Below are 16,102 nucleotides of genomic sequence, written 5' to 3'. Positions count from 1 at the left end.
AGCCTTAGAAGGCTGGAAGCAATCCAGGGGAAACTTTGGTGTGCAGATGGACAGCAGGGGCCAGATCATGTCTCGGAGGCCCTGGCTGGAGGCCCAGGTGGTGCTGGCCCACCTCTCTGAGGGCCCTCCCCACACACAAAGGAGGCCCTAGGTCTGCTGGCTGCCACCAAAACTAGTCCGCTCCTCCTACTTTTCTTTGACTTGGTGGGAAGAACTTCATCCAGCCTCGGAAGTAATCCAACTTATTTGGCTTTGGGTCTCATGTGTTGTGAAAAGAAGAGGGCTTGGGGGAGGCAGGAGTGAAGGCCGAGAGCAGGTCAGGTGGGAGATGAGCTAAGGGGAGACTTCTATCCAGGTTCCAACGTCAGAGCTCTGTGTGACTTACAGATGTTCGGGAAGATCGCCATGGTCGACGGGACGCAAATAAACCGGAACAACAACTTCCAGACCTTCCCACAAGCTGTATTGCTTCTCTTCAGGCAGGAGTTCCACATCTCCCTCCAACCCCAGTTGACGGGTTGGGCCATCCCCTTGCCTCCACCGCCTAGCCTCAGGAGGCAGGACTGGCTTCGTGGGCAGGTGACCTTGCAGTCGCGTGGGGCCCTGGGCTCAGGAGCGCCCTGCACTTGGTTTAGTTCTCTGCCGGCGCCATCTTGTTCTTCATGCATTTTGAACAAAGGGCCCTGCATTTGCAGTTTGTACAGGGCCTGCAAAGTCTGTCACAGGTCCTGAGTGGAGAGCTGCAGGTCACCCCAGTCTCATCCCGTTGAAGCAAGAGGCAGAGGTCAGGTGTCCTCCCAAGGAAGCAGTGAGCCTCGATGGCCCCTGGCCCTGCCTTACCTTGGTCAGCGGTCAGCCCTGTAGTCTCTCTTGCTGCCTCCCCACTGGGAACTAATCATGGGTTGATTTTGTCCCTCCATCCAAGGAACCCTTTTCTTTAGTTTAGCTCCTGTTTGTAGTAAGTACCCCATGAGGGTAGAGAATGGGACTGCCATGAAGAGGGGAAACTGAGACCCACCTCACACTGAGCTACACAGTGAGCCTGGGGATCTGACCTTCCTACTTCTAAGATGGCAGCTCCCGTCCCGTCCTCAGGCCACGCCCTGCCCCCAGCTGGCTGGGCCAACAGGAGCTTGTCTCCTCCAGGTGTGCAACAGGAGAGGCCTGGCAGGAGATCCTGCTGGCCTGCAGCTACGGGAAGTTGTGCGACCCCGAGTCAGACTACGCCCCCGGTGAGGAGTACACGTGTGGCACCAACTTCGCCTATTACTACTTCATCAGCTTCTACATGCTCTGCGCCTTCCTGGTGAGCTGTCCTGGGGGCTGAGGAAGGTGGAGGCCTCCTTCTCCCTCCTGGGCTGTCTCTCCAGGGACCCATCCCAGGGGCACAAGAGGCTCTGGTTAGACTGTCCTTTGTTTTTGTGACTGCTTTTTCATGCCGTAGTCATTGTCACATGCCGTAGAGTCGATTCTGACTCATAGCACCCCTATAGGACAGAGTAGAAGTGCCCCATAGGGTTTCCTAGGCTGTAGTCTTTACGGAAACAGATCGCCAGGTCTCTTCTCCTGCTGAGCAGCTGGTGGGTTTGAACCACCAACCTTTTGGTTAGCAGCTGAGTGCTTAACTGTTGCAGCACCAGGGCTTCTTACTCCTTCCCTAGAAAGGTTGTCAAAAGGTTTTACTTTTTTTTTTGTTAGCAATTCATAACCAAAAGGGAAGTTGGTGAGGCTCTGTCCTAAATAGGGAAGGGCTTCCCATAAAGCCATAGGCCCTAACTACTCTGAAGAGGAAAGCTGCCCCATTCTGAGGAGGCTGAGACCCTGGACACAGGGTCCCAAAGGAAGCCATCGTCAGAGTTAGAAACAGAGCACCAGCCTGTTTGGAGGCTCCAGGCTGCTATCTGTTCGTGGGGAAGGCAGCACCACTGAGCCCTTGCTCCTTCATCTTTTTTTCTTTCCCACATTCACTCAGGACAGTTGTTTGAATATCTGGTGTGTGCCAGGCCCTGGGCTCAGTGCAGGGAATAGAAACATAAATAAGACATGTTTCTATGCATAAGCCAACTTGCAATAAGCAAATCTTGCAATAAGCAACCCTCGCATAAAGCAAACCTTGCAATTCAAAGGCACACTCAGGATATATAGAAAAGATGAAAGGAGTAATAGGGGCGTGCTTCAGCCATGCTGGCACAAAGGAGGGAGAGCACCTCTTTCCGGAGAGGGGCAGACATTGGAGTAGCTTCCAAAGAGATGCTTGAGCCGGGTTTTAGAGGATGAGCCCAGGCTCTCCTGGTGGAGAACACTGCCTGTACAAGAGCACAGAGGCATGGCCCAGTGCTCCTTGTGTGTGGAGCTGCAGGTCGCTCAGGAAGGCTGGTATAAAGGGCACAGGCAGGGAGCAGCTGTGGGCCCACGCTCAGCGCACCCTCCCAGCTCCCCTACCCCAGCCCCGTATGACTTGTCTTTCCCTGTCGGTTCTCCGCTTGCAGATCATCAACCTCTTTGTGGCTGTCATCATGGATAACTTTGACTACCTCACACGGGACTGGTCCATCCTGGGCCCTCACCACCTGGATGAATTCAAGGCAATCTGGGCAGAGTACGACCCGGAGGCAAAGTGAGTCCAGTTTTTAGGCTCAGTACTGGGCCCCCCTACACTGTTTACCCCTCTGTCCTAGACCCCATCCTAGGTGCTCCATGGGAAGTCACCCTCCAGTTCAATAGGTATCAGTGGGCTTCTTCTTGTCCCTTCATTTATCCAAGATCCCAGGCCAGGGAATCAGTCTGTCAGGGTTGGAAGAGTCCCCCAGGCCTCCCAGGGCAGAAACCCCTTCAGTTTCTGGCTTTATTGAGAAATGACCGCCTAGCTTCTACCTGGAGCCTTCTAGGAGCAGGGAACTCAAATGCTTCACAAAGCACTCTTCCATTTCCGTTGAGTCGATTCCAACTCATAGTGGCCCTATAGGACTGGGTAGAACTGCCCCATAGGGTTTCCAGGCCATAATCTTTACGGAAGCAGACTGCCACATCTTTCTCTTGCAGAGCAGCTGATGGGTTCGAACCACTGACCTTTCAGTTAGCAGCTGAGTGCTTAACCACTGTGACACCAGGGCTCCTTCAAGGCATTCTAGGCCCTAGCTATTCTAAATGTGGTCAGCTGGCCAGCAGCATGGGAGCTTGTTAAAAATGCAAAGTCCCAGGCCCAACCCCAGATAGATGGAGTCAGAATCTGCACTGTTATTGGCAAGATCCTCAAGGCGTTCATATGCAGGGTAAAGCTTGGGAAGCAGCGCTCTTAAATCCTTTCCAAAAAGGTAATAAGCTCCTGTTGTTGTTAGTTGCCATCAAGTCAATTCCAGCTCATGGCAACCCCATGTGTGGAGAGCAGAACTGCTCCATAGAGTTTTCAAGACTGTGGCTTCTTGGAAGCAGATGCCAGGCCTGTCTTCCAAGGTGCCTCTAGGGGGATTCTGAACCTCCAACCTTTTGGCTAGACGTCAAACGCTTCACTCTTTGCACCACCCAAGGATTCAGTAAGCTCATATCAATGAATATGTCCTATGTGTCAGGCATTGTACTAAATACTACACGCATTATTTCTCTTATTCCTTACAAGGGCCAACAACATAGGTCTCCTTATCACCTTAGTCTCACAGATGAGGAGTCAGAGAGGTTAAGTAGCTTGCCCTGGGTTACATAGCTAGTAAGAGATGGAGCCCAGATTCAGTATCAGTTCATCTGGTATTGAACAAGTTGCCCATAACCACTATGCTTTAAAGTGCCTACTTCAGGCAAGTCAAAACCTACCTGCATCTAGTAGCCACCCACAAGTCCTAACTCTGCCCTCTGGAGAGAGGCAAGAAACACTTAATCTCTTTATCACATGCAGCCAGAGGAGAAAAGAGGAAGCGAACAAGACCTTCCAAATTGGCTTTTCTAAAGGCAACACACACCAACTGCTCTCACCTTGGTCCTCTCTTCAGCTGACCTTCTTGGTTGCCCTGCTTTATACCTACTCTGGGGGTCATGGTCCCAGTGAAATGTGGTTTCCAGCTCTGGACCAGTCTCTGGAAGTAGGCTTTCACCTCCCTTGATCCATACCTTCTACTTCTATTAATATAGACCAAGAGCCCCTGATAAACTTAACCAAAACCCAAGATGGGACCACCATTGAGAAAATGAGGCCCAGCACCCAGCCTGGACATCGCCTATCCAAGGGAATGCTGGCCTCTGTCTGCCCAAAGGAAGAGCGCTTATTTCTGGTGGCAGGCAACAGTGAATCCAAACACTGTCTCTTCTTCAAAAGGGAGCTTGGCTTCCACTTCCTGAGCATGTTTTGAAAATAAGGAAGCACTTCTCTGTCTTCTGGCTCTCTTCACCTTGTCTCTTCTCTGGGCAGGGACAGAGGTCCTGGGTGGGGCTGCTGGGTGTAAGTCTGTGTGTCCCCTGCAGGGGGCGCATCAAACACCTGGACGTGGTGACCCTGCTGAGACGGATCCAGCCCCCTCTGGGCTTTGGGAAGTTCTGCCCCCACCGGGTGGCATGTAAGGTAACCAGAGCTGCCAGGGAGGGGTGGCCCTGGGAGAGGAAGAGGCACAGGTGCCATAGGGTAGGGAAGCTAGTGAAGGGCCTGATGGGCTGGGCCATTTTAGAGAGGTGATTTCCTGGCTCCCCAAGTTCTTCCTTGTGGACCTAGTCTTAGTAATGTCCCCAAGCCCATCTTTCCATCCTCTCACAAAGGGGGTCCTGTTTAGCCTTCACCCCCAGTCCTCATGTTCCTATCCTCCCAGCTCATAGTTGGGATGAGGATAACCTCCCAAGCCTGGCCTGGTCCCAGCTCAGCACTGAGCCACTTCCATTCCCCACACAGCGGCTGGTGGGCATGAACATGCCCCTGAACAGCGACGGAACGGTCACCTTCAACGCCACGCTTTTCGCCCTTGTCCGTACAGCACTCAAGATCAAGACGGAAGGTGAAAGCCTTCCAGCGTGCAACCCTCCCTTCTCTCAGAGCATGAGTTTTTCTGGAGCATATTCTGCCAGATTCTCAGAGACCTAAAGGTTGAAATCAAGAGCCATGGGAGGAGCAAAGGGAGGAGCCAGACTATGGCCACAAAATCCTCTGCTACTCAGGGCTCAGAGGGAGCTTGAGAGTCCTCTGGAGGGCAAAGGCCACTAGAAATCTGCTCCCACACTCATCAGCTGTGTCTGAAGGAGGCCTGAGAAGTGACACTGTTAGCACAGGATTGGGGGAACGGGGTTTCTGAGATTAGACTCTGGGCAGGAGCAGAGAATACACTCAGGTGGGCTGATGGAAGTCCATCCTTGCCTTCAGGAAACCTGTAGTTCTCTACCTGCTGGGAAGACAGACCTGGCAGGAGCAAGGAGAAGGACTCAAGTGGTGTCTGGGTGTTGTCCTGGAGCCCTTGCTTACTCCATCTGCATCAGGCCCAACCCCACATCAGGACCACTGCAGGCTCCTGAGACAGCTACGGGGAAAGTTTCTTTGGGAGGACAAGGAGAGGGAGGCGAAGAGCCAGTGAGGAGCCAAGTTAGGGCAGCAGGAAGTCTGCCTGGGGTACTGGGGATGGACCATAGGGAGTGGACAATTGAAGAGTGGTTGGTATGGAGTGGGGAGAGCAGGAGATGAGAGTCTTCAAGGACAGACACTCCAGGCACTGGCAGCCAAGACCTGTTGGGAGTAAGGACATGACTCAAGGGTTGAGCTGCCTCTTCCTACCCCCAGTGCCAGTGCCCAGCTCAGTGCCTGCCACAAAAGAACCCCCTGACCAGTGTTTATTGTGTGCATGAATGGCCCTCTGAGAGATTCAGAGAGTACTGGCCTTATGAAGTGGAATTGGCTTGGCTTAGATGCCTTTGGGGTCACTCCTACCTTTCTCTTGCTCGTAGGTAACTTTGAGCAGGCCAATGAGGAGCTGAGGGCCATCATCAAGAAGATCTGGAAGAGAACCAGCATGAAGCTCCTGGACCAAGTCATTCCTCCAATAGGAGGTGGGTGCTGCTTTGGGAGACCAGAGTCTAGAGGCAGCTGTGGAAAGGGGGCTCCAAGAAGCTCTATGGGAATCTAAGAATGGCACAGGCTCTGAGAATTGCCCAAATTTATTATGTAAATTACCTGGTTAGACCCCATGGGCATCAATCAGGGAAGCTACCAGCATCATGGGGAAACTACCCATTGATCAAATCAGCAAGACAAGTGGTGGCCTAGAGTGCCCAGTCCTGTCTGCACCCTGGCTCCCACACTGGACCCAGTGTCAGATTCCTACTGGCCTTCAGGACATTCCTTGTTGGCTCCTCTGCAGATGATGAGGTGACTGTGGGAAAGTTCTATGCCACGTTCCTTATCCAAGAGCACTTCCGGAAGTTCATGAAGCGCCAGGAGGAGTATTATGGGTATCGGCCAAAGAAGGACACTGTACAGATACAGGTAAGCCCAACCTGAGCGCCGAGGGACTTCCAAGGTCTCCAGACTCCAGTTCCGTCTCCATGTCCTTGAGGGGTCAATGATGGAAGCACAGAGGGAAGAGGAACCCAGGAAGGAGTGAGGAAATGAGATGACAGTTCTGGATGGTACACAAAGACCTTTCAACCTCAAGGGAAATAACCAGGAGTTCTTCATTTCCGGATGATAAGACCAAAGAAATGGGGTTTGTTAAAAGGAGAGACTTGAGTTAGATAAGAACCAAAAACCAAACCCAAACCCCTTGCCATCGATAAGTCAATTCTGACTGATAGTGACCCTACAGGACAGAGTAGAACTGCCCCATATGGTTTCCAAGGAGCACCTGGTGGATTCGAATTGCCGACATTTTGGTTAGCAGCTGTAGCCCTTAACCACTATACCACCAGGGTTTCCTAGGTAAGAACAGTGGTCTCTAAAGGGAGATCTCTGAGGGGGCGCTTAAGATGATTCATTCAGTGTGAAAGGAAAACTTCAGAACTTGATGCTTTATCTCATTTGGTTTTTTACTCTCTATTTTTGTGCTAATTACAATGCACATAGTTGATAAGTTCATAAAATATACATGCATTTAGGTCGCGTGCTCAAACATCTTTTTTCAACTGCAATTTTTATTTTGAAACAATCTTATGCTTAAAAAAAATAAAAGTGCAAGTATAGTACCAAACCTTTTTTTCAGAACTATTTGAGAATAGTTCCCAATATGATGTTCCATCAACCCAGAACACTTTAATGTATGTTCCTGCAAACAAGGGCATTCTACAACCATAATAGAATCATCAATATCAGGAAATTAACAATGATAAATGACTACCACCTAATCCTCAGACCCCATCAAGTTTCATCAGTGGCTCCAAGAATCTCATTTATAGAAAAAGGACCCATTGATGAATCACACATTACATTTAGTTGTCGTGTCTCTTTAGTCTCTTCCATCGGGAACAGTTCCTGGATCTTTCCTTGACTTTCATGATCTTGACACTTTGGAAGATTATAGGCCAGGGTATCTCTCATCTTGACATAGTCTGATATTTCCTCATGCTCTACATAGGATATGCATCTTGGACAGGAAAGCTACAGAAGTGGTGCTGTGTTCTTCTTATTGCAAACTATCAGTTTTGCACCAATTTTGATTTGTCCCATTGCCCATTGTCAGATTAAAGAAAAATTTTATTAATAGTATGTGCAATCAAAAGAGGTCGCTTGACTAGAACACTGAACTGAGTAACAAGATTTCTCAATCAGGTGGCCTGGGGAAGGTATGAAATCTCACTCGTGGAGTCTAGAGAAGAGTTCCTGGAAACCATGATGGTGTGGACTAGCCCAGAGGCTAGAGCAAGACCTGGTGGCCTCTTGGAGCCCTGGGACCTTGAATGAGCCAGGAGGGAGAGTGAGAGCCAGAGCTGGGGCTTCAGGGAGTCCCTGGTTGCAGGGATTAGAAATGAGAGTGGGGCAGTGTGAAGTGGTTCTGGGCCCCTCTCCTGGACTGGAGGGGTAACTGGGTGTCTTCTCCATCCCCAGGCTGGACTTCGCACCATTGAGGAAGAGGCAGCCCCTGAGATCCACCGCACCATCTCAGGAGACCTGACAGCTGAGGAGGAGTTGGAGAGAGCCATGGTGGAGGCTGCGATGGAGGAGGGGATATTCCGAGTGAGTGAGGGACATGACCACCCCTAGTGATGTAGGGACAGCGAGCAGCAAAATCCAGCAGAGAGGGAGGGCCGGGAGTCCAGTCATACAGGATGGGGACATGGGAGCTGAAGACACCCCTCTCCACCTCACCACCCACATCTCTTGGGACTCAGAACTGATGACCCAACCTACTTAAGGTATCAAATATAATAGATACTCTTTGCCTCTTCTTTTGCCAAACTCTGTCCTTCCCTTTCCCATTCCCTGATCAACATTCCATCTACTGGAAACCCTTCATTATCAAAATATTCCATCTGCTTCCTTTTACCTCAGCCTCATCCCAGAACACTATAGAATTAGTAGGACCGCGGTATCCACCTAGTTGAAACTCTCAGGTTATTCATGAAGAAACAGTGGCCAAAGAGTTGATGGGAGATGTCCACTATCGCTTAGCAAGTTAGTTTCAGAGGTGGAACTAGAACCCAGTTTTCCAGGCTCCTCGTTTAGTGCTCTCTCCTCTACACCATATTTCCCCGTCTGTATGTCTGTGTCTCCTATATGGTTCCTCAGGAATGTCGTATCTACCCCATCAAATTGAGAACTCCGTAATAGTGGGGACTGTCTTCTCCTTCTGGACTCACCACTCAGTCCATTCTCCTCTGATTTTAAAGGATTTGTCTCCCAGTATCAAAAAAAAAAAAAATTTTTTTTGTTTTTATCATCCATAGTTCCCAGCAACGTCATCCCAACCCTCATCCTCCAGTCCCTGATCTCAATCCTTCCACCCTCCTCCTTAACTCTAGAGGACAGGAGGCCTGTTTGGCCAGGTAGACAACTTCCTGGAAAGGACCAACTCCCTGCCCCCTGTCATGGCCAACCAGAGACCCCTCCAGTTTGCTGAGATAGAGATGGAAGAACTGGAATCACCTGTCTTCTTGGAGGACTTCCCTCAAGATCCAAGTACCAACTCTCTTGCTCGTGCCAATACCAACAATGCCAACGCCAACATTGCGTGCGGCAACAGCAACCATAGCAACAGCCACGTGTTTTCCAGGTAACAGGGTCTAGGGATACCGGGATAGGACTGGAAGGATAAGGTTAGCAACTCCAAAGTTGGCTTGGAAGGAGATATTCTTTGAAATTTGTAGAGTGTCCTACACTTGCCCTTTTTCCCTTTGGAATCCATCCATCCTCCACCTTAATGCCAAGAGGCAGGCCTGGGCTGCAGAGACTGCTTTGACCAGAAGGGGGCAGCCTCATGTCAGCATTGGACCCAATGTTGGTTGGTTCTTTAACTACAGCAGGTCCAGGAACCCTGGTGGCGCAGTGGTTAAAGCGCTCAGCTGCTAACCACAAGGTTGGTGATTCGAACTCACCAGGCGTTCCGCAGGAGACAGATGTAGCAGTCTGCTTCTGTGAAGATTTACATATAAAAAACCCAGTACCCTCGAGTCAATAGCGACCCTATAGGACAGGGTAGAACTGCCCCATAGTTTCCAAGGAGTGCCTGGCGGATTCGAACTGCCAACCTTCTGGTTAGCAGCCGTAGCACTTAACCACTACGCCACCAGGGTTTCCGATTTACATATACAGCCTATGGGGGCAGTTCTACTCTGACCTATAGGGTCTCTGTAAGTCAGAATTGACTCCAGGGCAGTGGGTTGGACAGCAGGTCCAGGATCTGAGACGTATTGAACAGGCTGCATAGGAGGAGGAGGACTTCATCAGCAGCCCATACTACAGAAAACTGTGGACAGTAAGGTTCAATTGTTGCTGAGTTTGGGTTCCAGGGAGATTCCACTGCTCTAGGTTGCTCCACGCTCACCGACTCTGGGGCTGTAGACTACCTCTAAATGTAATCTGTGATTACACATGTGTCATAAAGACAGCAGGAGGAAGAAGAGAAATTCTCAGCAATCATAGTCTATGGGCTGGTTCTAAGCAGTTTCTGCTCTAGTCCTGGGGGCCAGGTGATTGTAGGTCTCTGTCCTGGAAGCACTGAGTCCCAGGCCCTCAGGAATGGGCAGACAGGACAGAAGTCAGGTAAGCAGCTACTTCCCATGGCCAGGGCTGCCTGTACCCTCTTTCCAGTCAAGAGATCCCTTGAATCCAGCCAGCAAGCCTTGAAGAGAGCATGCAGCCTTGGGTCACCATGGTGCTAAGTGCTGTGGAGATATAGACACATCAGATCTGGGCCTTGCCCCAAAGGAGGTTGTAGTCTTCTTGGGGGATGTGGCCTCTGGTCGGAGAGTGTCCTGAGAGTGCAGAGGGCTCGTTGATCACCTTGGGCTGGGGAAATCTAGAATAAATTAATCAACAGTTCTCATCCTTGGCTGCACATTTAGAGGGCTTTCAAAAATCCTGGTAGCCGGCCTCACCACAAACTTTGGGAGTGGGACCCAGCCACCATTAGTCTTTTAAGCTCCCCAGTTAAGGAGCAGCAGAGATTGAGAACCAGTGTCCTGAAGGATGTGAGGTTGGAGCTGGGCCTTGAAAGATGAACAAATGTGAACAAAGCAGTGGGAAAGGCATCGCAGACAGAAGGGACCACTTGAACAGAGGAGTAGAGGCGAGAATATTTGGCATATTCCCCTCAGAGCATCAAGGCTGGCTGGGGTGTAAAGTGTGGCCTGGCCAGTGGTAGGAGCAGCCACTCTGCTCTTTACTACGATGGTCCAGAACCCGGGGGAAAAGGAGGTTTGGGGCTGCAGAGGGGTAGGGATGGCAGGAGAACCAGCAGCCTGCTTTGGTTCACCTGGCTTGCTTCTATTTCAGCGTTCACTATGAAAGGGAGTTCCCTGGAGAGAGAGAGGTGCTTGCAGCCAGAGAAGGAGCCCTTGGACAACCCCACCGGGCCCCAGGTCAGTCCCTTCTGTGCACCTGAGAAGCTGAGCCTTCTTCCAATGAGGCCTGAGAAGCCCTGCTTGTTCCTTACTGCCTGAGAACTACCTGGACACCCAGAATGGGAGGCTGTCAGTGCCAGCCGGTCACCCAGGCAGAGGTGAAGTGTGCCATCTAGGTGGCTAAGTGAAGTGGGAGAGAAAAACCTGTGCAAAAGAGCCCTCCACAGGCCTGCCTGGAAACTCACCCCACCTCGGACCCCAACACAGGAGTCTCTCCCTCTGGGTCAGGCATCCTGGCTCCAGAAGGGTCCTGGAAGGGCAGCCCCTGAACGCCTTACACCTCAGCCCTGGGTCCCTTCATCAGATACTCTGGCAGTCTCCTAGTAGGTTCCAGGCCGCTGTGTAGGAGCCTGAGGGTGCTGGAGTATGGGTACTTCCCCTGCTTCCCAACACACACACGCATGCACGTGCTCTCGTGTGCACACATACATGGACACACTGGAAAACAGCTTCACTAGACTCTGGCCCTGATCTCCCCTCCCAAACCCATAAGGGGGCAACTGGAATGGGGGTGCTGGGTGGGGGTGATGTTCCTGCCTCCCACACCCCAAAGAGCTCAGTAGGCTGACAAATCTGGCTGGCTGGCCAAGCTGGGCTCCTGGCAAGAGTCAGCAGCAATTCTTAGCCTTTCACCACCTCCCCGACAGGGCCTCAAAGCAAATCCTGTGTGGAGAAGCTGAAGGAAAAGCTGACCCAGAGGGTAATGCCTAGAGGCCAGGCACGTCCTGTCCCCTGCCAGGTAAGACGGGAAGAGACCCAGGAGGAAACACCATTCGGAGCCTTGGCCTGATACTGGGAGCAGGGCTATGGCAGGGAAAGGATGGCACCAATATGCCCATCAATAACAGAAGGGACTGGATTCCTGGGCCGTCCCGTTTCTGTATGGGTCTTGGCTGAGGCTCTTTCTGATGGTGGGGGTGGGGTGGGGGGTTCTGCTGGATCCTAGTGACCTCCAGTGTCCCTGATGGTGTCTTTGCTTTTGTACATTTGAACAGCGCCCTGGGACAGAGTGTCCCATCCCTGAGGAGAGGGAGAGCTCCACCCCAGGGTCCCTGCAGGAGGAAACACCCGACAGGGGTAGGACCGAGAAGAGTATTTCTGGGTGCCCAGCTCCAGCTACTGCCCTGCTGATCCAAGAGGTTAGGTGGGGCTGGGACAGAGCAGTGGGTGGTTTTGAGGGGTGACCCTGTGATAGCCTGGAACTGAGAGAGGGCAGGGGCAGTGAGGCAGGCCCCAGAGGTGGCTCCCCAGAAGACCACACTTAGCCTTCCCTCCTCCCTACAGGCTCTGGTTCGAGGGGGCCTGAACACCTTGGCGGCTGATGCTGGCTTTGTCGTGGGAACAGGCCAGGCCCTGGCAGATGCCTGCCAGATGGAACCAGAGGAAGTAGAGGTGGCAGCAGCAGAACTACTGAAAGGACGAGAGTCCCCAGAGGGCATGGCCAGTGCCCTGCGATGCCTGAGCCACAGCCCCTCCCTGGGCAGCCTCAACCTGCATCAGGGCTCCCAGGAGAGCCTTATTCCTCCCAGGCTGTGAAGGCTGGCACAGCATCCACACGGGCTTGGAACTGAATGACCAGTGGGGGAGCTGGGGCTGGAATGGAGAAGGGTTACCCCTCCATGTCAGCCTCCCTTCCTCTCAGCAGCTAGATGGATGGGCTGAGTAGGGGCGGTCAGGAACCACCTCCATAAAGTCAGGAGGAAGTAGATTGATGGGTCTTTCCCCTTACCTGCAAGAGTCATGATTGGATGGAGCTTCCTTGGTTGTTCAAAGAGGCCTGGTCAGTGCCATTGTCTGTCTGGCATCAAACCACTCTTAACAGCAGTATATTAAAGTCTCCAGGCCTGACACTGGCACCTGGCATCCGCATGTCTCCTTTCTTGGGCCCACTTCATCCCCCCCCCACCCCCCGCCACCACCACCTCCCCAGTTCCCTTCCCCCGGAGCCCTGCCCATGGGCTTGGGAGCCGGGACCTAGGAGAAGGACAGAGGGGCCCTCTGATTCTTATTCTGTGCTGGGGCAGAGAGGGGCCGTTGTAGAGAGTGTGGATCCTCCTGTAAGAACATGGCTGGTTCCACTGGCTGAGGCTGAGGAGCCCCAGGAAAGACTGTGTTTGGTTTCCTAGGGCTACCGTGATGATACCACAAACCAGGTAGCTTATCAGAAATTTCATGCCTCACAATTCTGGAGCCTGGGAGTCCAGCATCAGAGTGCTGGCCGTGTTGATTCCTTCTGAGGCTCTGAGAGAGGATCTGTTCCATGCCTCTCTCCTGGCTTCTGGTAGCTCCAGGTATTCGTTGGCATGTAGCTGCAGTGTCACATGGTGTCCTTCCTCTGTCTCCCTGTCTCTGTGTATCTTCTCATCTTTCATAAGGACACCAGTCATACAGAATTAGGAGCCACCCTACTCCAGTATAAGGAGCCCTGGTGGCAGAATTGTTACAGGCTCAACTGCTAACAGAAAGGCTCGGTGGTTTGAACCCACCAGGTGCTTTGTGGGAGAAAGATGTGGCAGTCTGCAGCCATAAAGATTACAGCCTTGAAAACCTGATGGGGCTGTTCTACTGTGTCCTGTGGGGTTGCTATGAGTCAGAATCAACTCAACTCGATGGCAGTGGGTCTACTCCAGTATGACCTCATGTTAACTGATAACATCTTCAAAGACCTTATTCAAAATAGGGTCACATTCACAGGTACAGGGGTTAGGGGTTAGGACTTCAACATATCTTTTTTGTGGGGACACAGTTCAATCCATAGCAGACTGGCTGCCTTAGAAGCAGTAGCCCCATACCCAGGTCACACCACAGCCAACCTTCACTTAGCTGTGACTGGTCTCACTGGCCTATTCAGGTCCCCAGAGCCCTCACTGCACACTTGTGGCCTTGGATATTAAAGATCTACAGTCTTCATGGTTCTCTTATCCACATGAGTAATGATTAGTCACAGTGGCTACTATTTACCAAGCACCTCCTATGTGCCAGCCACCTAGTTCTCTTATGCCAGGAGTCTCAACACATTTAATTTACAAAGCACGTTCACATACAATATCCATTTAATTCCCACTACAACCTTGCCCAGTAGGTATATATTCTATTTTAAAGATGAAGAAGGGGCAGCACAGAGAGATGAAGTGATATGCCTGTGGTTGCACAGCCAGGGAGAGCAAAGGGAGGACTCTGCCCTGGGCCCTCCAAGTCCCCTTCACTGGATACTTTTTCCTCTTCTCACTGTTCATTCATTGAGTAAGCGTTCGCCAAATGCCTGCCCAGGGCCGTTTCTGTGGTAACCATTCTGGCCTCCAATGCTGCTTCCTGGCAAATCCACAGCCAGGCTTCCTTGGCCTGCCCTGGGCTGCCAGCCCCCAGCTCAGGGAGACTCACTCTCTGCCCTGTAAATCCACGGTCACCAGTCTCAGTTGGGCAGAAGTTGCCTTGGATCCAAGGTCATTGCAGCTATTTCAACTCTCCTTTCAACACCGTGCCTTGCCCCCTTCCACCCCTTAGCAAGAGCTTTGCTTCCTCCTTCACAGAGAAAGGGAAGTTACCAGAAGGACCCTCCCTTAGCTGATGAACTTACCTGCTTCCACTCTCACGCTCCCTCCCTCCCTTTTGACTTCATGGAAGCTGGGCCTCTCCTCCTGTGACCTCCTCAGATTCTATCCCAGCCATTATCCCTTCTTCTTCCCTCTCTACTGGCTCCTTCTGTGTGTAAACACGTTCAAGGTGCTTCCATCTTAACCACCCATGACCTTGCAGCAGCTGTCCTATCATCTGTCTGTCTATAACCCATGTATCTATGTATTTATCACCTGTCTCTATCTATCTATCATCTATTTCTCTATCTATCTACATCTCTTTGCATTCAGGAAACCAACCTTCTTCCTTGGGTGGTCTCCTTGTCTACCTTTCTATTTCTGCTTTCCCATGCAGTCTGCCTTTGGCCCCACCCTTTCTCTGAAACCATGATCTCCCGTATCTCTAACAACTTTGTTGTGAATCCCACAGAATCCTTGAAGTCCTTATCTTATGTGACTTCTAGGAAGCATTAGTTACAATTTATTCAACCCTTTTTCCTGTAATACCTGCACCCCTTGGATCTCCTGAATTTCCTGTTACCTCTCATGTGCTCCAACTTGAAGCCTCCTTGTGTGTTCTCCCTTGGCCCACCTACCTTTCAGGTGAGGTGCTCCTCAAGGTTCTGTCTCCTTGACCCTTTCTTCTCACACGGCAACTCTTCCTGGGTGATCTCACTCACTGTCATACTTTAATTACATCTATGTATTGATCGTTCCCAAATCCTTACTTCTAGTCCAAACCTCTCCTAAACTCCAGATCTCTGAGTCCTATTGCTCCCAGACGACCCCACATACGTCTCCCACTTGTGCCTACAGCTTGCCTTCTACAAATCTGACCACATTATCTTTTCCCTCAACCCAGCTACTCCTCTGGTGTTGCTGATGTCAAGGAAGCTGACTCTTTGTTCAAACCAGAAGTCTGCATATCCTCCTGGACTCGTACCTCTCCCTCCCACCATACCCTCACAAAGCCCCAGAGAGTCACCCTCCTAACTATTTCTTTTCATTTCCACAGTCACTTTCCTGGTCCATTCAATCATCATCTCAGGCCTCATCTCTCGCAAGGCCTCTGAACTGGTCTTCCAGATCCTGTCTCTTCTTCTTCCCAACTGGTCTCTTATCTTTCTAGAAGGAAAAACTGATCTGCTTATCCTCTTGCTTAAAACCCACCAAGGTACCCCCATTGCCCTCAGAATGTTGTGCAAACTCCTTGCCTCGGCTTATGAACCTCTTCTAGATCTGGCCCCGACATGCATCTCCTGCCTCGCTTCCCCCACCCGCCTCCCGCCCCTCACCCCAGCCTGAAGGAGCTGCTCTCCCTTCTTCCTGAACCTCTGCTTACCCGCCATCTAGTCATCCTTCACATCCCAGCTTTGATATTACTTCCTACAGAAAGCTTTCTCCAAACCGTTTGTTGTCTGGCCCAGAAATACAGCAGGCTGTGTTTCCCAGGTTACAGCCCCAGGTGTCATAACTGTATTGACTGCCTGTTCATTCTTATCCCAGTCACA

The 16,102-nt window shown here is 51.4% G+C and overlaps 1 protein-coding gene across 1 annotated transcript in view; it reads left to right on the top strand.

Annotated features, from left to right (window-relative positions):
• Positions 1–12,879, top strand: part of CACNA1S (calcium voltage-gated channel subunit alpha1 S) — a 90,042-nt gene extending 77,163 nt beyond the window's left edge. Inside the window, exons 32-44 of the mRNA XM_049858100.1 lie at positions 388–479; positions 1,147–1,306; positions 2,490–2,617; positions 4,453–4,549; positions 4,871–4,973; positions 5,911–6,012; positions 6,324–6,448; positions 8,003–8,131; positions 8,917–9,167; positions 10,889–10,974; positions 11,664–11,755; positions 12,012–12,155; positions 12,301–12,879. Coding sequence (XP_049714057.1) covers positions 388–479; positions 1,147–1,306; positions 2,490–2,617; positions 4,453–4,549; positions 4,871–4,973; positions 5,911–6,012; positions 6,324–6,448; positions 8,003–8,131; positions 8,917–9,167; positions 10,889–10,974; positions 11,664–11,755; positions 12,012–12,155; positions 12,301–12,552 — 1,761 coding nt within the window. The 3' untranslated portion in view covers positions 12,553–12,879. The remainder of the gene's footprint in view (positions 1–387; positions 480–1,146; positions 1,307–2,489; positions 2,618–4,452; positions 4,550–4,870; positions 4,974–5,910; positions 6,013–6,323; positions 6,449–8,002; positions 8,132–8,916; positions 9,168–10,888; positions 10,975–11,663; positions 11,756–12,011; positions 12,156–12,300) is intronic.
• The last annotated feature ends 3,223 nt before the right edge of the window (positions 12,880–16,102 follow it).

Source organism: Elephas maximus, chromosome 18 (assembly GCF_024166365.1).
Source record: "Elephas maximus indicus isolate mEleMax1 chromosome 18, mEleMax1 primary haplotype, whole genome shotgun sequence".
Classification (NCBI taxonomy): domain Eukaryota; kingdom Metazoa; phylum Chordata; class Mammalia; order Proboscidea; family Elephantidae; genus Elephas; species Elephas maximus.
The sequence above is the reverse complement of the archived record's forward strand: the minus strand, read 5'-3'. Positions and strand labels throughout refer to the sequence as shown.